The sequence below is a fragment of the Pezoporus occidentalis genome, unplaced genomic scaffold (assembly GCF_034315485.1).
Source record: "Pezoporus occidentalis ecotype Australia unplaced genomic scaffold, CSIRO_AGI_Poc_V1 ctg63, whole genome shotgun sequence".
NCBI classification, from domain to species: Eukaryota; Metazoa; Chordata; class Aves; order Psittaciformes; family Psittacidae; genus Pezoporus; species Pezoporus occidentalis.
This window is the reverse complement of record NW_026915977.1, coordinates 6,200,033-6,223,031: the sequence shown is the minus strand read 5'-3', so window position 1 is coordinate 6,223,031 and position 22,999 is coordinate 6,200,033. Positions and strand designations below refer to the sequence as shown.

Below are 22,999 nucleotides of genomic sequence, written 5' to 3'. Positions count from 1 at the left end.
TTGTCTACTGCAAGGCTACATACTCATTCGTGAACTGGTCTGGTGGTGATCCTTAATAATGTAAGCAAGTCTGATTTATTGAGATAGGAACTGCTGCCTAAACTTGAAATAAATTCCTTTGACTAGTCTTAAACCCTGGTTCATTCAAGTTTACTTTAAACAGTTTGGGTATAAGATTTGCATGTTAAAGATGCCAGAGTTCTTCCTAGCCCTGTTTATTTTGTAATACTGTCTCATGCTGTCCTTTATATGAAGTATCTGTTTCAGTGTCTCTGGTACTTTTGGTTTAAAGATCCTTATTATTAGCGTTAATTTTTCAGCTGGGAATTGCTGGGAATGTCTGTTACATGGAGAACTCTCCTCCCACCTCCAAACACCACGTGTTTTCATTTGCATCCTTTGTATGCACGTACTTCCTTGGCAATGGCTTTATCCTCATTATCCCAAGGCATTTCTGACTGCTTGCCCTTTTCTTTCTTTTACTAGTACGTCTTTGATGTTAAGAAGACTGAGGACAAAGTATTGGTCTCCTTACAACAGGAGGATCGCCGCAAATACAAGAAAGAAGGGAAAGGAGACAGCATCCCCATTGGCTTTGAAATATTCAAGGTAGGCAGGATCTGCACTCCTGGCTCAGAGTTTGTGCAGCAGCCCCACTCCATCCTGGCAATGAGATCTTTGGCAGATAGAGGCATGATTGTCATGGTGGGGTCTGGCTCTTCTCTCAACATGAGCTTTGCCTGTGTACTGCACTCAGTCACCAAAGCTGATACTAGACAGACTATTTGAACTAAATTGAATCTACTTCAGTTCAAACTCTATTTGAACTAAAGGAACAGAAGTCATTTTTCCCTACTGCAAAAGGATTTTAAGTGCTTTTCCTACTTCAAGCTTTGAAGAGAAAGACAAAAAAATAATAAAGCTTGAAAGGTTTTTTTTCTCCTCCCCACTGGAGGCTCCTGCCTCCGGTTCATCAGCAAATACAGCCAAGGGAATGAGTTTGAAAAGTCTGAGTTTTTCTTTTGCCACTTAAGAAGAGAGTCAGGAGTGTTTTCAAAAGCTGGAGTAGTGAGTAGGAAATGAGCAGATGTGAAAAGGAACCAAATGGATCCCAAACAATAATTTGACAGAGCAATCTGACTAAAATGAGAACATACAAACTGAAAGGAAGGAAGCAAGAGAAACAGCTATGAGTGTGCTTTTTCACTGAGGATCAGGGTTATCTTAGCACCCGTTGCTCTAGCTAATGGGACTATGCTGAACCCTACCCTAAAAATAGTCAGTTTTAACAGTCAGAGCTCCTCACATCTGCATCACACTTATTCATATGATAGTCACCTGTTAACCACAGAGAAAGGAGGCAACTGTATCTCAGTGGTAGAGTACTTGGAGCGTGCAGGCATCTCTAAATGCACCTTCTAATCTCTGCAGTAGAATTTTATCTGTTAGCGGGTGCATCTCTTTACCATCCCAAGCTTTCACCTCTACTTAGGGGTATACGTGTGTATATATAATAATGCAGTGAAGTGTGAAACATCACTGCTTTGGAGCCTGTGTGGGCCTGTGCTTGGAACACTGGGCTGCCCACCAGGACTATCTCTGCCACAGCTTCTGCGGGTGAAAAACCATTTGCCAAACCATTTGCCTTTATTGCACATTGCCTTTTCTGCCCATGAAAGGCTGTGTGATGTGCAGGGAAAATCCTGCCTATTAGCTCTGGTATCCTTCCTTGCATTAATCTCTGTACTGTTCTGTGGCTGTAGGTGGAGGATAACAGAAGCTATCGACTACACAAGCTCACTGTGCAGGAGAGAGTGGCCACGTCTCCGTACATCAACATGCGCACTGTGTTCTTGAAGAGGATCCTCAAGCAAGGCCGCTATGTCCTTATCCCAACTACCTATCATCCTGGCATTGCTACCAAGTTTATACTGAGGCTCTTCACAGATGTGCCATCAAAACTCAGGTAGGTTGTACTCATGGAATCATAGAATCGATTAGGTTGGAAAAGACCTTTAAGATCATCAAGTGCAACCTTTCTCTTGCCCACATTGGCTGCATCTCCTTGGAAATGGTTACCTGGCTGCCCGCAAATATCCCGGACTCACTAGATCATATCACTCCAGAATCAGGCTCTTGAGATGGTCAGGGTCACCTCCAGAAGCCTCACAAGAATTTGTGCATGGTCAGGACATTTTTACTTATGAACCTAGTGGACAATTCAGTTTGGGTCCTTTGACCTTTTAGTTTGGCTTTTGTAGTTGCCCCCAGTTGTAGGTCAGAACACAGAGCAGTGTTTGCAGTTACAGTTGGCACTGCTTATTTCTTTGAGCATCCCCTTTGAAAGCAGTAGTTGTCTGCAAGGGCAAAACTAGTGCTTCATGAAATCAGGCCTGCTGAATTTTTTCTTGCTTTGATAGTGTTTTCCATGATTTAAAGTTGTTGGGGTTTTTCCCACCACTTTTGCTGCCATGTGAAAGATGACACAAATCTGGTTTACTTGCTTTGCTCTGCATTTATTTCTTAAGCCTGTCATTTCTGTACCACAAACTTCCAAAATGTTAGATGAGGAAAGAGGACAAATCTCATGTTCTGTAAATGCCAGATTTCCACGACCATTGATTATTTGCTTGACATTCATTACTTTGGTTGCTTTTCCCATGATTTTTCAGGGAGCTGAAGGCAGATAAGCCTAAAATGACATGTTGGAGTCTTCTCTGTGGCTATCCACGCAGAGTCACCCAAATCAAAATTCACTCTGCAGAGGGTTTACAGAAGCAAGACAGATCAGGCGGTAAGTGTAAAGCGAGCTTGGGAGAGTTGGAAGGGGCTTCTTCAGTCCTCTGAAGGTCTGGGTTGATATGTACGTAGCCAGAAATTATCCAAACAAATGGAAGATTTATGGGATTCTTTTCAGCATGTTTTAAAATCTGCCCAAAAGGAGAAATCATAGAATCATAGAATAGTTAGGGTTGGAAAGGACCTTAAGATCATCCAGTTCCAACCCCCCTGCCATGGGCAGGGACACCTCACACTAAACCATGTCACCCAAGGGTCTGTCCAACCTGACTTTGAACACCGCCAGGGATGGAGCATTCACAACTTCCTTGGGCAACCCATTCTAGTGCCTCACCACCCTCACAGTAAAGAACTTCCTCCTTATATCCAATCTAAACTTCCCCTGTTTAAGTTTTAACCCGTTACCCCTTGTCCTGTCACTACAGTCCCTAATGAAGAGTCCCTCCCCAGCATCCCTATAGGCCCCCTTCAGATACTGGAAGGCTGCTCTGAGGTCTCCACGCAGCCTTCTCTTCTCCAGGCTGAACAGCCCCAACTTCCTCAGCCTGTCTTCATACAGGAGGTGCTCCAGCCCCTGATCATCCTCGTGGCCTCCTCTGGACTTGTTCCAACAGTTCCATGTCCTTTTTATGTTGAGGACACCAGAACTGCACACAATGCTCCAGGTGAGGTCTCACAGGAGCAGAGTAGAGGGGCAGGATCACCTCCTTTGACCCTTCAAAGATATAAAATAGCAGGAGTTATGTGTCATCTGTGCTGGCCCAGGTGGGCAGTAGTAGCCAGACCCTCCCAAGAAGCTTTTTGTGGGGATTAGAAAGAAATTCACCTTTCAGGGTTATGTGCTTTCTAAGTGGAAAATACCCAGAAAGACAGCTGAATCGCACAGGCTCACACAGTGTATTGCACTTACCTCAGCAATGTCATTCATGGCCTTCAGGACACCTTTTTATTCACTCCCACAAGCTTAGCAGCACTTCAGGGAGGAAATTATTGTTTTCAAACAACCATTTTCAGCTGGGAAACTAGGAGTTAAAGTAGAGATTAAGTGACTTGTAGAGGACTGTGTATCTACACATCAGAGGAAGTGTCCTGAAAGACACTAAAATATCTGTCTCGCACCTGATGTTGACAGTTAATTAAGAGACTTGTCCAGTTGTCATTTGCTTCTTCATGTTCTACTCTTACTCTCCCTCTGTTTGCCTTCATTTTCCATGACCAATGCAACAGAAAAAGGTAATCACTGCTTGGTTGGGAGGGAGAAAACAAAGGAGCAAAGATACTATGGTGAAACTGGAACAAGGAACTAAAGAGGTTCCTGAGCATCTGCTGTGTTTGCTCCAGATTACTCTTCAGCTCTCTTCAGTTTAAGATGTGGAGCTCAGTTGCATTAACTCCTTGTGGTAGAGAAGGCATTAGACTCAGACCTGTAGTACAGTTCATCTTCAGTCTCACAAAGCAGCTAGTAAATTTCTCCCACCAGCTGGCTACAGTTTTATTCCAGTCCTCTTTTCATCACTATTCCTGGCACCCACGGAGTGGTGGCTGAATGTACTTTTCACTGTGAAAGCCACTTTCTGTTAAGTCCAGTTGTGTCTTCAGGGAACAGCAATGTTGGCGGAAAGGGACACAGGAAGTGGATTCAGTTCATTTTTCTTGGTACTTCTCTTGAAGAGCAGGAGCCACAAACACCTCAGTTAAGCTGCAGGGCTCCATGTTCTCAGCAAGGATGGGTGAGACTGACAGGGCTGTATGTGATAAGAATAGCAGGGCAGTGCACTGACACAAGGCAGTTTGCTCTGGTTCTTGCCCCGGGAAGGACATTTTCAGTTTTAAGGGAGTGTTTGGGGTTGTTTTTTCTTTTAAAATTCCTTAAACATTTTTCTCTACCAAATCTCCACCCTTAGCATTGCACAATCCATAGCACAATCACAGCTTTGACAAGATCATTAAAACCAGTTGCCTGCAGATGTCAGAGACCAGGCTTCAGCTCAGTGTTGTGGGACTGGGTACACTGTGACACAGACCCTCGGGAATACACAAACCGGACTTGCAACCAACATGTAATAGATACTCAAACTACAGCATAGCCCAAATACCTTTGGGACCCAGAACTACCACACATGGAAGCATCTTCATTGGATTTCAGCAGCCAGTGTGGGGCTGATGATAACCTTGACAGAACTGAACAAGGAACCTACTGTGGGAAGAACTTTCTGTAGGAAATGGACTCACAGATTTTCTGTTTAAACCTAAGCAAAATGTCTGCTTGATTATTTTTTTTTTCTGCTGAAAAAATGCAGAACTGGGTCAAGTGCTGCTATTTGTGAATTAGTATTGAATACACCAAGTGGCTGCAAGAAAGCCAGTCTGTCATTGTGCTTCCATTTCCTTGTGAAACAACGGGCCATTATAAATTCATCAAAACCAAACCAGGATGTGAACACAAAACCTAAATGATTCCTATAGCTTGGCTTTGACTGAAATTTCACCAGAAAAGGTAAAATATTTTCCTTTTGTATCAACATAAAGCTTTCAGTAAAAGTCCTTGTCTCTTTCCAGCCTGTAGTCCTAAATCTCATCCATTCAGGGGGCACTGAAGGAGAGCTTCAGTAGTTTCTCTATTATCTTGAATACTGCTGTGAAATCGCTGTCTGAATATTTCTTTATCAGCCTTTTTTTCTGTCGGTATCTCCAACTCAGGATATTCAGAGCTTGCCTTGCAGAATGTCGTGTCTTACAGCAGCTTCAGGCAAATCGAGTAGGGAGAGTGTGTAAATAGAAACTCCATAAAGCCAAATATGCACTGCTGACACACCGAAATCCAGCTGTGCAGTGAGCAGGATGACACCCGTAAACAGCACTCTGCCTTCTAAAGGCATCTCGCTGGGAAATTTGGCAAAGGTCCTGACTGATAGAGTGCATTCCTGGTAGCAGAAAGCTGGCTATGGAACATGTTTCTCACGTTTGGGTTTGGGTTTTTTTGGTAGATTAAAGAAGTGGATGTAGACATTCCTTGAAGCACACTGGCTGGATTGTAAATTTACGCTAGAAAGTAGTGTGTCCAGAGACATGAAATAGCCCATGTTCTAAGATTGCTTCCTAATGCTGCCACAAAAGAATGCAATCCTTTACCATCCCTTGTCTCCTCTCTGACTTTACTGGATCCATGTCTGGACTCTGCCATGCTTATCTCCAGGAGAAATAGCAGCCAGGCATTCAGTAAAGACCAGCTTTCCCCAAAGAGAGTTCAGACCTCGGTCACATGGGCAGTTACTGGAATACCAGCCTTACCTGCTGCTCCCGATGTGAACTAGATTTAAAAGTCAACAGCAGCCTGGTGTCTAATCAATACTGTGAGATGAGGGAAGAGGCCACACAGCAATCACCACTGGGAGGGACAAGTTCAGGTTAGGCACAGTCAATACGTTTATTCAAGTAGAAAATAGGTAGATGAAGTGGTTGTGTGTGCCTGCTGCTAAGAGGACCTCACACAAAGGTTACTCATTTTCTGGTGTGAAGGTTGTTGGCACCTTGTTCCTCTGTGAGCTGCTGTGTCTGATTAGCACCACTGCATTTCACAAGGGTTTCCTGACGCCACCTTCTGATCTGCATCTTCTCAGCTCTCAAGCTGCTTTTCTTCTTATGCTGTCATCTATATTCCACCTTATTCAACCACCTGCCTGGTTTGTCACTATCATCCCTTAGCATAGAGAGAAGACAAAGCTTGAAGAGGAGGTTAGGATTCATCTGGAGCTTCTGAGAACTGAGATGTGGCATTACATCTCTCTGACAAGCTGTCCTGAAAGCATCAGGACATCTCTCTACTCTGACACTGGGGTATGCAGTTCCACAAAGTAAGAGCAGCCTGAACAGAGATACCTTGTTTTATGTAACTAGGACAGAGGGATTTCAGACTAGAATGCACTGCTCTTGACATGAGCCCATCACTGTCATCTGGGAGCTGTGCTTAGCACAGATTTCTGAGCAATTGCTTAAACAAAACTGGAAGAGAATGGTGATTGCACAGCAAGTGCACATCCAGCCTGGTTCATGAGCTGGTTGTCATCAGAAGCCTGCTCCCTGCCAGGGGAGGGTTCCTTAATCTCAGTTTTTAATGCTTATTGGAAAGCTCCTCCTTGCTGCTGTCTTTGATTCATCGTCCTGTCTGGAAAAAAATAATGGCTGGTTTGCTGTTGACAGGAATAGTGGATGAATGTGGCTGCCCAGACTCAATTCCAAATGCATATAGGCTGCTTCTCTTGGAAGTACCTCTCTGAGTTAGCTTGTTCTGAAGCTGATCCAACTATATGTGAGCCAAGCGCAGTGGCAGGTTTGCAGGATGAGGCAGCACTGTGTGCTTGGAGATTTTCTGTCTCTTGTTCCCAAGTCTGCTTTAAAAGTTGCTCTCACTGCTGTCACACTCCTTCCCCCAAAGCTTACCCTTGAGAACAAATCACCTGCTGCATTTCCCACCGAAATTCCAGGTTGAATTCGTATGTTTGCCTTTCACCACTTTTCTGAACTAGGTGTTTGTCATGCCCAGTATGGGACATACCTGGGAAGCTGAGTGTCTGGTACCTTTAATGGCAGCTGCCTTAGGAGCAGTCTGAGAAACAGAAGGAAAGAGCAGGCAAGAACCAGCTGGTAAATAATCCAGTGAAAGCAGAAGGGAAGCAGGGAGAAAATGGAGCAGAGGTGGGGAGAGGATATCGTGGTGCCAGTGGAAAGACTCCCTTTGCTTATCTATATTTCAGGAGAAGCCAAGAGGCACATGAGCAAAGACTCAACTGCAAAAAGCAAAGCAACCTGTTGTAATTCCCAAGGCAGTGCTTGTGTTTCAGCACCGTGCCTGCTCTGCTTGGCCCATGGCTGTTTCCAGCGGCTGAGTTTGGCTCTCCATGTACCAGTAATTGTGGTCTAAACTGGAGAAGAATGGGAATGTCTCTGAGAACTTCTCAGAAAGCTTTTTGTATCTGAGGAGCCAGTTCTCATACAGAAAGAGAGAACTGTGCATAGGTTTCTTTAAGCCTTAGAAATGTCATTACTGTTCAAATGTTCCTGGCTTTTACAGGATTTCAGCCTTTCCCTTTGCCCTGTTTTTTTCATACAGCTTCCCAATCCAACAGCCAGGCCATAGGGCTGATGAAACAGCTGTTTATACACAGCATGGTGTTCAAGGCATAGCTTGAGCCGTATGTATGCCTGAGAACTGAGCCCAGTCCTCCTTCCACTGCCAGAAGAGTTGCTGGAGTAGCAGCTCCAGTTGGTTTCATTCCCAGCTCATGGCAAACTAGGATGTTGCTTTTCCACATTAGCAGAACGTTCTGCATTGTCTTGGTACCGAAAATACGCTAGCCCAGAGCTGCAGAAACCTGGGCAAAATGCAGCTGAGAGCGTCCCTTGGCTCATCCCACATGTGCAGCTCTCCCGTTTTTATCTTTTGCTGTGGAACTGGAGTCAGTCCTCCCAACGTAACTGGCCATTCAGCAACGCCATTGTGAGGTGGTGCTCTGCAGGTACCGTTCATGTTCCTCTTCTACATCCCTTTCTTTCCCTGATCACTGCCTGATAATTTGAGTCTTTGTTTCACATGTTTCACATGTCAGCTTTTTCCTTTCACATAGCAAGTCCCTTCATTAATAGCTCCCTGCTGCAGCAGATATGCCTGTCACCCCTTTAAACTCTGTCCTTTCCCCACCCCTTTTTATACCCTTTATCTCTTAATTACTGTTAATGATCAGACCTTGCTTTGCTTTTTGCCTCTGGCGAAAGTAGTTGACACCATTTCATGCAAGACCCCGTTTTATTCAGACCCATTTTCCAAATGGAAAGGGGGGGGGAGCTTTCCCATCACTGATTACACAGCGTGGTGCCACACCATGCCCCAGAGCTAAACCCACACATTCAGTGACACAGAAAGTAATTGTCTCGCAGGAAAGCCAATGCACTGCTACCTGCTATAGGAAGTGTGGGATGTTGTCAGGGTAACAGGCCTGGCATGTCTGGCCAGGTGTAATCACAGCACAGCACATGGGAAAATCTGCTGCTTTCTCGTCAGTGGAAGCGGGTCCTCCTGTTTTGGATGGTAGTTTGTTTGTGCGAGGTGTTGGTATCTGTTCTTATGAGTGACGTGTTTGAGGGAAATCATCTTGGGTATGAATTGCTGAAAGGCAAAAGCTACCTTAAAATCATGCTGCCTTATGGCTGTCATTCCAATGGTGGCATTTCCAAGTAGATGGATGGTGACGAAATGATCAAGAGTCTGTTTAACATCCATGTTTAACGGGTAGCAAGGGGTGTCCACTAACAATAGGAATGGACAGAAATAGTTATGTTGAAATTCAAAACGTGGTGGTGCCTGTGTTTAATTCAAGTTGATCAGCAAGTGGAAAGGCCCGTTCCCTTTGAGGATAAAGACAGGTATTTCCAAATGGACCCCTTCTCTGTACCGGCATGGAAAGAAATTATGACAAAGTAAAAATGCTCAGTGTAAAACCAACAAAGCATTTCTAGAATGCTGAGTAATCTCAGTGTGATTAAAGTGTAATTTAAAACATGCATTAGGACCTATTATAGATACAGGCATGTTGTGATAACATCAACTTTAAAGTTAGATTCACCCGAATGACAGAACCGAGGGCTCATGGGAATGAGAGGAGAAACTGGGGAGGATTTTCTTGGACAGTTTCCCACAGAAAACATTGTTGAAACCAATGCACTATTACAGAATGTTTTTGCATTTTGGCACTGTTTTACTTTCTGGGAGAGAAACTGCTTCTTACAAACTACCTCCTAACACTAGTACTCCTGTCAGAATGAGTACAGCACTTTCAAGTTAGGCAGTCTAAAGGTGGGGGCATTCAGTGATCTGTGCAGTTCCTGTCCTTGCCCTCCATAGGAATTGATGATGAACATTTTTAACCTCCCATTTGGGCCCAGGCACTCAGAACTACACACCACATTTGTATATGCACGGATGCATTTTGGCTCACGCATCTAGAGCAGCCGGGGAGCTGAGAGTGTCACATTGAAGGCTTTCTGTAGATGAGCCAGGAGGATGCACAGCAAGGGAATGTGGCAAGATTGCAACCTCAGTCTGGGAGTGAGCTGGTTTCACAGCAAATGGTGCTTGGTTTCCAGCTCTGAGCATCCCATTGTTACAAGAAAGGTATTCCACCAGCGGACATGATGTGCTCTGGTGCCCTGTTCTGTGCTTGGTAGCAGTGGTGCTGTCAGGCACAGGAGGGGATTGTTTCTGTTGGGTTTCTGGGCAGGTCTCAGCTCCCGTTCTGTGTCCTAATTGCTGTACTGCTGACTGTGTTTTAGGAGCAGATCCCTATGTGCTTATCAAGTGTGAGAACCAGAGCGTGCGCTCCCCTGTGCAGCACGATACCACCAGTGCCGTCTTCAACACACAAGCGGTTTTCTACAGGAAGAACATCGACAGCCCTATCATTGTCCAGGTGAGAGAAGCCTCGCAAAGTCATTTTTATTTCTCTTCCAGGCAGACTGTGACCTAGAAAGCATAAAGCTGAATGTAGCTCCATATTTGCATAGTATATGTAAATGAGCATGCAAATCCAGAATCTCCCACACACTCTCTAGACATTTGGCTAAATTTAGATGTCCTCCCCCTCCTCACTGCTTTTTCAAGGGGTGAATGGCTGTGACCCTCCTCCAGCACAACCCATTCAGGTGGAATGCAAGAAAAGCACTGCTTCAGCAGGGTTTATTTCTGGTCCCTTGTCTCTAGGTCTGGAACAGCAACATCTTGTGTGACCAGTTCCTTGGGCAGGCGGTGCTGTCAGCTTCACCCAGTGACCCCAGAGAAGAGCAGACGCTGCAGCTCCGAGGGAGAGGCAGGCGGGCAGCAGACGAGGTGCCAGGTCGCATCACCATCAAGGTTTTTTCCAGCGATGACCTTGTGGAACTATGAATACCAAAGCCCTGCAGAGCCAGAGCGAGCTGTCACTTCGCAGCAGGGGGGCTTGTCTGTGCTTTCTGTGTGAATGACTTGGGAGCAAAGGTTGCACATAATCATAATCGCTTTAAAAAGGAAAAAAACCCTCTAACTCTCCACATTACCATGGGTAATGGGGTTGAGGGGCTTTTAAAGAGGGAAAACCACATTTTTATACATATATATGTTCATGATACAGATAATAGAGTAGAAGTGGGGCCAAACTAAACGTTAGCTTGTTAAGATGTGACCATGTTCCCCAGCAGCATCTTTCAGGAGCTCTTGGCACATAAGCTGGAAGCACATGTGACCGTTCTCACACGTTCCCTGCACGCTGTCATCTGCTCTCAGCAGTGGGACTGGAGGAAGGCAGGAATGGCTGCATCTCCATGGTCACGTACCAGCAGGTTGGTGGCGTAGCAAGCACAAGGTGGATTGGCACCGCGCAGTCCCTGTTCACTGCCAGGCTGTATCTGGGAAGGGAATTTTTAAGCTTTCATTGGATTTTTTTTTTCCCCTGTACAGGGATATAAAATTTCTGTTATTGCTATGGATCAGGTGATTCTGTTCCTTGGTGAAAACATCATTATGGAAGGAGTTCAGCCATAGGTCATAGCACTAAGACCAGGCATGTGAGGGCAACATTCAAATACAAGGGCAGGTCTTGCAGTGCCTATTTGAACACCACAGCACGTAACAGCTTTGCCCACATAGAGGCTTTCAGGATGACTTTTATGTCCTTTTATTGTCCACCTCAAGCTGATGACTCACAAGTTGAGAAGGGCACCTCATAGTTCAGCTGTGGTTTTGCTCAGAGGACACATTCAGTAATGGGAGCCTCCTTGTTAAAAGAGGCTTTGTTTAATCCACGTGATGCTAAAAACGGAGTAAGATTCCTTTTGTCTCACTAGATGCGATGGGTTGAGAGGGTAAAATTAGCTCCTGATGAGCATGGGTTTGTAAAGATGCTGTGCCCTGGCAGGTTCCAGGTATCACTCTTGAAATTTTGCATCCATTTATTGCTGACAGAGCTGAGGTCTTTGATGAAGTTTAACCTGGGTGTAATGGAAGACAGGTACCATTTCCTTCAAAGCAGGGTTCTGGTACAGGCTTGCTTTCAACTTTGCATCTGGCAGGGATTCCTCACAGCAGGTATTTCTGTGTTGTCTGCTCTGCAGTGATTTGGCAGCGTAAGAGGCTCACTGTGTTAGACCTCTTGGAACTGGATTTTGTGTGGTTGCAAATTCTGGTCTTCTGAAAGTGAAGCTAAAGGATGACTACCCTGCCTTGTGGACAGCCAGGAAATGTGGATTTCTGTTTATCTCATAACCACTTCAGCCATTCTGTGCAATTCTTATGACTTATAAAATGGCCCTCAGCAGGGTTAATGGTTTCACCAAAGGCTTTGAAGTCTCTTTAGGGGCTCCAAAAGGCTCTTTGCTGCAGCAGGAAAATGCTTTCTTTGACATGTTGGAGATGGCGTGTGAGGCTATGACCGCTACTATACTGCCATCAGCTTTGTTGCATGTACCAAGTAACTAAATCCAGCTCTCTTTTTAAATAGCTTGGGCTCAAGCTGTTTGGCACACACAGCGTTTGTCAGATGTGAACTACATTTGGTTGGCAGCCCCGCAGGCAAGTGTAATTCTTCTTTGTAAAGTCACAGCTCAGAGTCCTCGCTCACAGATATGTTTATAAGCTGCAATTTCTTAACCCCCCCCAAACTTTCTCACACAGACCAGAGCTCAGGCAAGCCACACAGGGAGCTGCACCTCGGTACGGGCTGTGCTAGCCCTGCACTTGGTTTGGTTTGCTTCTCACTGTTTTATGTCATGGTAGCCACTCCTCAGCAGTGCGGCACAGTGGGTGACTGCAGCCCACTGGCACACCTTCACCACTGGGTGCAGGGCACCGTGCTGCTATTCCAGGTATGGTTAAAGCCCCACACTGCAGTTTGTAGGGCAGCAAGGTGCGCAGGAGAGAATGCTGAGGCAGAGCAGAATAGGTCATGTTGTATAACCCCATTTCAGATGGATTATTACTTAAGGCCTGTTGTGTATGAGGTGTATAAAGGTGATGAGTTTTAGGCCTTGATAATCGTGTCAACTCGAGACATACCCCCAGTTTGTCCCTGTGGTGCAGGGACAGAGGTCCCTTGAACACCAGTGCTGGCCAGGCTGGAAATGGAGCTCTGCTGCTCCCTCGGCATGGCCCTGAGGGTATCTCAGTGCGGTGGTAGCTGTGGGAGGCTCAGGCACGCTGAGGCCGAGCAGAAGGGCTGTACCTCTGTATTTATTTGTTTCTGTAGGTAGTTGGAGCAGGCAGGATTTGCGCATCAGCAGGAACTGATCCAGCCTGGAACACGGCTGCTGTGCTGATGCAGAGAGGCTTCTGGCTTCCCAGGCTGAATCCCAGCTGAAGCCAAGGCAGGAGCAGGTTGAAAGGGGCTTGCACTGCTGCCTGAGGCAGAGGATGGTGCAGGCTCTTTCTCGTGTTGGACATCTTGCCATGCACTGAAAGCAAAGCCAGCAACAGCAGTGAGTGTTTGGCTTACATAGAAGGTAATTGTGGTCTGTTTGAGGTAAGAGATGAGGTAAGATCACCTTTCAGACAGACACAGGCATTCAGTATCAAGTGTTACCAGAGCTGGGCATTATTGTTTAATAATTAATGTGAGCCTGTGGGAAAACCAAGGGGTTGTTTTTGTGGGAGACTGCCACCTTCAGCAGAGAGTAATGGCCCCCCGAAAGTTAAAACAGAGGGAAGCAGTTGGGAGACGTTTCATTACAACCTGCGTTTACTTTGCAATATGAAGCCACCTAAATAAAAGGTTAACCAAAAAAACCCAACCATGTTCAGTGATCTCTGACATGAAGCAGTTGAAATGGGTCTGGGATGACCCCAAATGCCAGTTTTCAGCTTGCTTGAGACGCAGCATGTGTCTCCGCTGGTCACTGCCCGCTCCAGGTGAGGTGTGAAGGCTCAGGGGCTGCGCTAAGAGCCACAGCAGCCGCCTCTCCCGTTCTGCGCCCGCCCGGGACCCCCGTGGCGTTTCCCGTTCCCAAGCTCCGGCTGCGGATCCCCCACCCCGCGGGAAGCGCCAGGCCGCCGCTGGGGGGCGCCCGCGGCCCCCTCCCGGCTCCGCCGGCGGCAGTGGCTGAGGGGAGCGGCCGCCATCTTGCCCGTGTGGCAGCGGGAGGGGCGGTGGGTGCCCGGTGGGGGGGGTCTGTGGTACCGACATGGCGGTAGCGGTGTGACACCCTCCTCCTCCCCGCCGTGTGTTGCAGACGCCTGTATCTAAACCACAGCGGGATGCCCGAGTGATGCTGTCTTCTCCTGCTATACGGCTACATACATAGGTATAGATTCACCCCCGCTCTTGGGGTGCGGCTGGTCCCCACACACCACAGCCCCCCCGTCCTGACCGTACCGCATCCGCTGCTGTAGGAGGAGGCTGTGGCAGACCGTATGTAAAGGGTTGGGGAAATGAAGGTGGACAATGCCATGGCTAGCGCCACTTCAACCGGGCAGGTTACTCTGCTGCAGATGAGGTTTGTCATGCCTCGTTTGCCCTGGGTGAATGAATCGTGGTGGCGTTTCTCAGTCAGGTGCTTTATCTGGCTTGGAGGCCCCCGAGGGCCTGGTTCCATCGCCTCCGCAGGCACTGAGGGCAGAGCCCTGGCTCCTCCTGCTCCGGGGGTGACGTCTGCCTCCCTCCAGTCTTCTTCCATGTCCCTGAGCCCCACACTGTCTCAAAGGCCATGTGCCCGCGGGTGCGTACAGCTGGGACCACGCTAGAGCTGTGTCTGCCGTACAGCTACATACGGGTCTGTCTCTTGTGTGTCCGTCTTCTACAAGGTAACATGCGTGGATAATTAAAGACGTGTTACATAGTTACAGGAGTTGCTTACATGCTCTTTCCTATATATATAAAACAGTAACATACATGTACACACAGCACTAGCTACAGATAAAGGTGTAGTAAAACATACGGATGGATTGTTCTCTAAGTGTTTCTGTATATATAAAAATAAGGAGAAATATGGATTTTTATGTCTGGGAATACATACACATATACAAAAACATTTTCATATGCATGCCTAAACCTGTCTATATATAAAATGGGGAGTGTTACACCTGTAGAACGGTGTCGCTTTCTCCCCCCATGTACAAGGTGAGTGCATATAGAAAAACATTTTAATGTGTTGTTTTTAATTTTAGTATGTATTTTAAGTGTCTTTTATATATTTATATGGCTAGAAATATATGACTGGTTCACACATGTATAAAATAGTATATAGCTTATAGAAGATACCATACATTGTATTAGTCACATTACTATATATAGTGTGTGTGTGTAAGATTATAGAAGGGCCTCTGTGTGTATATATAAAAATACTACATAGCTAGCTAAGGAGGGACCATTCTGCATAAGGGGCTACAGCACGAGAGAGTTATATGGGTGAGCTGCATGTGTGCACCCAATAAACTATGTAAACAGTAAAAATACATACACATGTACATGTATACATACATATATATATATATATATATATATAGCCATGGAGAGACTGTGTTGACTATAGTTGTATGGCTCTAGCTTTAGTGGGCATGTGTATGTATTCATATGTATACTTTGATACACATGGCTGATGTTCCATGGCTAGAGCAGGGTTTCTGTCTCCTACCCCACCCCATGTGTACGCACATCTACAGATAGAAACTTGTCCGTAACTACAGAACACACACTCTGGTGATGTGCTTAAGTTCAGAGTGTGTGTGCTTATGCTCATGTGCCTGCAAGCCTTCCCCTCTCCTCCTCCTGTATACAGTATAGAGCACATAGCTGACTATAGCACTATGAACTCTCTGTCTAGAAACACAATAATTATGTAGGATATTGTAATTATTGTATATAATTATTTCAAACAGTTGTATACATCTCCCCATATAATGTTCCCTCGCTTTCTCAATCTGTATTATATACGTATTTTATAGCTGTATTTATAGATGTGTAATATTTAGTGTTATGTAGATATGCAAATGTAGTTATATATGTGTATATCCATATCATACATTAAAGCATATGTCCATAGAATTATATAGTTCTATAAGGGTCTTTGTGTGTGTATATATAGTCTATATATAAACCCACCCTATTTATATGCAGAGACCATGTAACTATAAACCAATCTGCATAGTATATTGTGTATTTTATCAGTACATAAGTAGGTGCTTATACTAACAGATCGATGTATATATGCCTATAGAAATACATAGCTATGTAATACATAAATGATGGTATATACTATAGCAAGAGTACATTACATAGCTCTAACGATCCCACTGTATCTGTGTATATCTATATATAAAATGTGTGTAGAAATAGGTCACCAGGGAGAGTGTATAAGGCTGGCTCATATGTATGCCTGTATACATGTTTATTTATAAAATATACATGCATGAGACTGTTGTTCAGTTATATAAAGGTATGTGTAAATTTACGTATCACTGTATATTTATATATATGTGCATATGTATGTATAGATCTTTTATATCCCTGTATGTGTATATCATATGTAGATGTATGGGGCTAGAGTGACTGGTCCACATCATCCAGTGACGTGTGCACTCTTTGGAAGCATCACAGGATGGTTTGGGGTGATTGGGACCTTAAAGCTCACGTAGCTCCACCCCCAGGTGATGGAGGCTTGTGGACCTTCATCCCACCGGTCCTACGGGAAAAGCTGCACCCACACAATCACTGGTATTTATAACTTTTATTTGCAATACTTTAGGTCCAAGTTTCAAACTGCAATATTTTTACACTCAAGACACAGTCATGCACAATCCATATTTCAATTTTCTATTGCTTCAACCACAATTTAAAATAACTTAATATTGGAAACAAAACCCAAAATCTTAAAAAAAAGGATGCTGAGGTCAGTAAGATGGATCCATGCCATCAGCACATTTACAAAGTAAATAACTTAGTTCTCTTTTTAAAAAGATCCGTTACCTCTTGATCCAAAGTTACAGAAGATTTTTCACTACACATTTGTTTTTTGTTTTTAGCTTTTTCTTTTTTTCTGTTTTTTCTTGTTTTTTTTTAAACAGATAACACGTCCTAAAAAAGGAATGTACGGCAAAATGAGATAGATACATTTCTGATAACGATGACAATGTAGGCTCCTCCTCTCTTTACTCTTGTTTGGATACCCTGAAGAAAAAGAGTAATCTAGCAGACACCAGTGTAGGTGTAAACTGGTTGCTTTGGACTAAACTGGAGTTTTACATCGGTTACATCCTGACCCAGTCAAGAGTTGTGGAATTCTGTTGCAGATCTTCCTGACCTGTGTGCCTGTACTCACAGCATCCACAGGGCAGACACCACGCTCCTGCACCACAAAAGCTGCCAGTAATTCCCACACGGGCTTTGGGCTCTGCCCAAGGAGCTGCCCTCATCACTGGGGCCACGGTGTGTGCAGCCCTTTGCTACTTGTTCCCAGCTACAGCAGCAGCCTTCCACTTACGTACCTGCCAAGGTGGCTCACGAGAGTGGCCCCTGAAGAGCTGAGAGGCTCTTTTTCCCGTTGCTGTGCTACAGACTGATTTAGCAGCATTGCTTGACACAAATAGAAACAGCTAGACAAATGCAATTGCCTTTACAGACCTGGAGCGCAAAGGGCTGCTGGGACATGGATGTAAGAGATGTGCATGCTTCCTGTTTGCTGTCCTTCTGCCCTGGACATTTTGCATGATGGAGAAGAACAACAGCAGGCAGCTCCCTCCCACCCAGGATGTCTCCAGCCCCCGTGCTCTGGGCATTACCAGCACCAGCTCAGGAGGTGACCAGTTCTGCCATCATTGAAGCCAACAGCCAAACTCTCACTGACCTCACTAGGAGTAACAGCAGTGCCTGTATCTGATCCCCAGGTCTGTGGCTGGGCTGACACATACCCCATTATGCACATACTGTGCAGCAGCAAAGGACCAGACTTTAAAACCAACCACCTACCACTATTCCCTGACATCTGCAATAGCATCATGTCAGCTTGAGGCACCTAGGAGCCCTCGATGGCCTTCAGATGTCAGGCCCCGAGTTCTTGGAGGTGATGCACTAAGTGAAGGGGATTTTCAACTCCCTCTCCAGACCAAGCTTACAGACTGAAAAGGCTGCTGTAAGCAGGAGTTCAAAGGGCAGAGAAAAGAGGATCTCAAGTACTCTAAGCCAGTTGCAGAGTCTTGGTTAGCAGCCACCAAGCAGAGGAAGACCAGAGGGCACAGGAAGAGTGACAGAATCAGTCAAGCACAGAGACTGGGAAGAGCAAGACTGTGAAAGGTAACACACTGCTTAGTTTCTCTCTTTAGGGAAACTCTTCTCTGTTTCAAGCCCTGAAAGGGGTGAAGACCAGAAAGGAGGTGACACAGGGACAGTACTCATGGTCTCAGTTCATTCACTTCCTCCCTCAATGTTACAGCAAAATGTGATTAACTGCATTCTTCTGAGTAGTCTCTTTAGCATTAGCAGCTGAGCACTAGTAGCTAAAGCAGCTTTAGGCTGCAAGGCCTGGTTGAGAGTAAACTTTCTGATAAAACCAGTGTTGCTAATACGGAACTAGATGAATCCAGCAGCTGGGATCACAGAATCATTTAGTTTGGAAAGGAACTTTAAGTTCATCAAGTCCAACCATTAACCCAACACTGCCAAGGTCACTACCACAGGTGGGCTCAGGCGACTGATGGTTTATACATTCAATGCACGCTGAGGATTACAGCAATCAGCTCTAAACTCATCCACAGAGAGGATGGGTAAGCAAGATCCTGCAAGTTTCAGCCACAAAAAGAAACTACCCTGTCAGCTCAAGGACAGATAAAGTTTGAAGAATCCTTGAACTGCACATCCCACTCAAAGCAGCCTTGGCCAGGACAACACAAAGGTGGCCCTTTGCCTGCTTCCTGAAACCTGGAGCTAAAATTAAAGGTATTTACCTGGTCAGGAGAGGGGGAGAAGAAAAGCTGAACACTTACATTTATGGGTCCTTCATCAGGTTCCCCATCACCCACCATTAAACTGCTGCACATCTGCACATGAATGAACAACGGTTCACTGGGAAGGTGTGCAGACCACTAACTCCCCAAGACCTAGCAAGGTGAAGCTGGTATTCATGTGCATGTCCTGGGTGTCAGGCAAGGGAACACATCTGTAAGCGCAGGTTACAGAGCGTGCCCTGGCTCATTGCTCAGGCCTGGACTAGGACAGATGGGTATTTACATGCTCAGCGTGAGGAATATTCAGTAGCCACACCACTGACCATATACTGGAACTAACTGCCATATAGACACCAGGGGATGGGGACGTTCCTACAACTAGAGGACAGGAGACAGATAGATACTTAACTTCCCTTCTTGTGGTGACTGGAATGTGCTTCATTTTCGGTGACAGGACTGACTGAAAGACCTGCTGACATGCAGCGACCGGTCTCAAACTCAGCACGAACAGCTATAAAAGTACTGGGGTTCAGTTGTGTGCAGAGATGGGGAATAAACACGCACGTACGTACAGGAGTGCTGGACACAAGTGAGAGTGGTGTAAGATCCACCCCGTGCCGGCTTCCGGGTGTGCATGCAGGAGCTGAATGGAATTCTACATGGAATTCTACATGGCTTTTTCTGAGTGAAGCCACATTGCGCCTTTCTTTCAGAAATGAATAAATAAACCACAAACTGCATACTGCAACTATTCTGCTCCAAAGAGTAAGCAAACTCTGCTTACAAACCAGCGGACTAGTCAAGCACCATCCTCACTCACATTCAGGATTCCCTCTCTCCCAGCAACTCAAGAGCTGCAGCCGGTGCCTCTCTGTCTGTAAAGCACTCTGCATCTCATATGCTGGCTCTTGCTCAGAGCCCCAGGTTTTAACACACTTCCCTCCAGAGCTGTCTGTGGCTCTGGCCATGCGTATCCGAGCTGCTACTCACTCATTCACACGCTGTCAGCCTGAGTTTCCATGTCAGAACTCGTGTGCCGGAAGGACACTCACCTGCACATGAGCCTGACACCCTCCTCCCCTTCTTCCCAGAGACACTACGAACCAGGAGCTCCAGGAGACTGGGAGAGCAGGCATCCTGATGTGACACCACAACTCAGCTCTGTTCTACCCTTCTCTATTCCTGCACACACTCAAGACAGCTAATCCCTCCAGCCTGTGCATTCCACAGCATGGCCAGGATTCACCTCGGGAGCAGCCTGCTGCCAGTTTGGCTCTGACACGGGATGATTATTCCGGTCCCAGGAAGAGGGATGCACCCAGCCCCAGTCTGCGGCCACCTCCTGCTACAAGAACCTTCCTCTGGCCTGGGTCTGCAGGTGCCAAGGCTGCCCTGCACTCTGCAAGGGGTCTGCTGGGGCTCAGCGCCAGGCAGGGCCGGGCCTGCTCTCACATTTCTCCTACAGCTTTGCACCAGACGAGCCCTTTCTGAGCACAGTCTGCTCAGAAACCTTTCTGCTTTTTCACTTCAGTAAGACTCGCATCCAGGCAAACAGATTACAATTAGTTATACAAACCAAATTGCCAAGAACCGAAACACTACGTATTCACAGTTGAAAACCTGTATCTCAACAGGATGTTTTGTCTGCCCCACTCTTGATGGGTTTTTGGTTGGAAATACAATGCAAGTACCGTGACTGGGCAAATACCAGCGAGGGGGCTGTATTCAAAAGGCAGTGCAGTCTGGAGTTTATGAATGAAGGAGAACCTTCTCCAATTCCAACCGTACCAAAAAAAACCCGTAAAAGGGACTTTCTGTCTTTAAGAAACAACTGACAATTTAAAAGAGAATGTACAGCTTATTCACAGGGTGAGAAGGAAGGGAATCTTCCAACTGAATTTGCTTTACCTTGGGAATGGTGGAGGCAGCAAAGCATTTTCGGTCATCACCTCTCTGTCTTAAGCCCTGTTTCATCTTAAAAATAAATTAAGGAGCCAGAAAGCAGGAAGAAGACAAATGATAAGTTTTACTCCTCGAGGGACTGGATTGTTCTCCCTCCTACCTCCGTGACTGTGACCGTTGGTGTGTGCATCCATCCTGTCCCGCAGCACAAGAGTTGAGGTTTCACAGAGTCTCTGTTCTCAGTCCTGCTCTGAGCTGGCATGGGAGACCGGCCTGGAGCGCTAGCGGCTGCTGTTCTTAATCGCTTCCTTTGCTGCAATGATCAGAGGAGTCAGGCTGGAGAGAGGCTTGGCTAACTTTAAAAATGGATGCTGCCCAAAGGAAAAAAAAGAACTGTTACTTTCCAAACACACTTACTCACAGGCTCAAGCAGTTTGTCCTCTGGGTACCAGGAGTCTGCAGAAATAGGACTGCGGGGACCATCTGCACCTGTGTCCTTGTGTTCAGCACCCTGCTGTCACAGGCAAGCATGGTCCATAATCCTCCTAATCCATTTATCAAGGTGGCTTCAGCTTGCTGGGGTGTTTACCCTGGCAACACTGTGGGAATGCTGTTTGCTGTCCCAGGGCCTTGTTCCTTTCAGGAAACCTGAAATACTTAAGATTCCATTTTTCTAAAGACATGGACTATTTCAGTTGTCAAAAAAGATGAGGGGCATGAGCCATTCCTCAGGGAACTACAGAATCTTGCAGAAACTTTTATCCCAATAGAATGTAGGCCTGTGAGCTGTTCTGAAGGCCACTGAGGTACAGCTTTCCAGCACCAAGAGCAGGCAGGCAAGTGACAGCACTGATGGGCTCAGCTCTGGGTTGAGTAGTGCCTACCAGCCCATGCACTGCCCTTCCTGTGCTGGCTGGCACCTGCACAGCAGGACTGAATATACTATCAAAATACAAAACAGGTCCAGGGAGCGCCTCTCCCGAGAGGAAAGGCAGAGAGAATTGGGACTGTTCAGCCTGGAAAAAAGAAGGCTCCAGGAAGACCTTACCAGGGCTTTTCAATACTCAAAGGGGGCCCTGTAAGAAAGACAGAGACTTCTTAGCAGGGCCTCTTGTGGTAGGACAAGAGGTGATGTTTTAAACTAGAAGGACAGATTCAGACTAAATATAAGGAAGAGATTTTTTACAGTGAGGGTGGTGAGACACTGGAGCAGGTTGCCCAGAGAGGTGGTAGATGCCCCATCTCTGGAGACATTCAAGGCCAGGTTGGACGGGTCTCTGGGATACCTGACCTAGCTGAAGATGTCCCTGTTCATGGCAGGGAGTTGGACTAGATGAGCTTAAAAGGTTCCTTCCAACTCCAGTCATTCTATGCTTCTACTTCATTTTTTATTTGAAAAGCACTGGAGACTGATAGAGCAGCCCTCCAGTACCTGAAGGGGGCCTACAAGAATGCTGGGGAGGGACTCTTCATTAGGACTGTAGTGACAGGACAAGGGGTAATGGGTTCAAACTTAAACAGGGGAAGTTTAGATTGGATATAAGGAGGAAATTCTTTACTGTAAGGGTGGTGAGGCACTGGAATGGGTTGCCCAGGGAGGTTGTGAATGCTCCATCCCTGGCAGTGTTCAAGGCCAGGTTGGACAGAGCCTTGGGTGACATGGTTTAGTGTGAGGTGTCCCTGCCCATGGCAGGGGGTTGGAACTGGATGATCTTAAGGTCCTTTCCAACCCTAACTATTCTACAATTCTATGCCTTAGAGTTCAGCTTCCAAAAACCCATCCCACAGTAGAGCTGTGTCACTCCCAGCCACTCGCACTGTACCTGCAGCAGCTCCTTGGCAGACCCTCTCCTGTCCACGTCCATCTCCAGGCAGCAGTTCAGAAAGTCTCGGAATACAGCGGAGAGCCGCTCGGGGTTCTGCAGCTCTGGTGTCCCGTTGGTAGCTATCAGATACAGCGCCTAGGGAAGAAGAAAACACCAGACTCCTCCTGTGTCTTTCACATCCATAACTCCTCACATAGACCCCACTTTAAAGTCCAGTCTCCAGTGGCAGCTTCTTCCCTGGCAGAAGGTGAGAGAGGATTTTTCTATACCAACAAAAAAACCCTGATGCAGCCACAGCTACTCCAACATCAGAACAATCCTGCCTTGACAGCTGATTTCATTGCCTGACCTACTTAGTATGAACTACATCAGCAAAAGCACATTTTGCTCCTCTAAGTACTGACACTAGCTTTACAGGCTATTTTAAAGAGTGAATTTGGTCCAACTATGTAATTTCAAAGGATTATTACATAAAAATGTGTCTCTGCAGTGCTCACTGGTCCCTGCAGTACAGCTTCCA

General features: G+C 46.2%; 2 protein-coding genes across 6 annotated transcripts in view; one reads left to right on the top strand and one right to left on the bottom strand.

Annotated features, from left to right (window-relative positions):
* Window positions 1-11,313, top strand: part of CAPN6 (calpain 6) — a 48,586-nt gene extending 37,273 nt beyond the window's left edge. The window contains exons 9-13 of the mRNA XM_062640178.1: window positions 487-609; window positions 1,764-1,966; window positions 2,673-2,794; window positions 10,126-10,262; window positions 10,553-11,313. Coding sequence (XP_062496162.1) covers window positions 487-609; window positions 1,764-1,966; window positions 2,673-2,794; window positions 10,126-10,262; window positions 10,553-10,735 — 768 coding nt within the window. The 3' untranslated portion in view covers window positions 10,736-11,313. The remainder of the gene's footprint in view (window positions 1-486; window positions 610-1,763; window positions 1,967-2,672; window positions 2,795-10,125; window positions 10,263-10,552) is intronic.
* Window positions 11,314-20,759: 9,446 nt separating this feature from the next.
* The window catches only part of PAK3 (p21 (RAC1) activated kinase 3), a 168,332-nt gene continuing 166,092 nt past the window's right edge, over window positions 20,760-22,999 (bottom strand). For all 5 annotated transcript variants that reach the window (XM_062640181.1, XM_062640179.1, XM_062640183.1 and 2 more), the window contains 2 exons: window positions 22,477-22,614; window positions 20,760-21,024 (listed from right to left, as the gene is read on the bottom strand). In XM_062640181.1, the coding sequence (XP_062496165.1) occupies window positions 20,935-21,024; window positions 22,477-22,614 (228 nt within the window). In that variant the 3' untranslated portion in view covers window positions 20,760-20,934. The remainder of the gene's footprint in view (window positions 21,025-22,476; window positions 22,615-22,999) is intronic.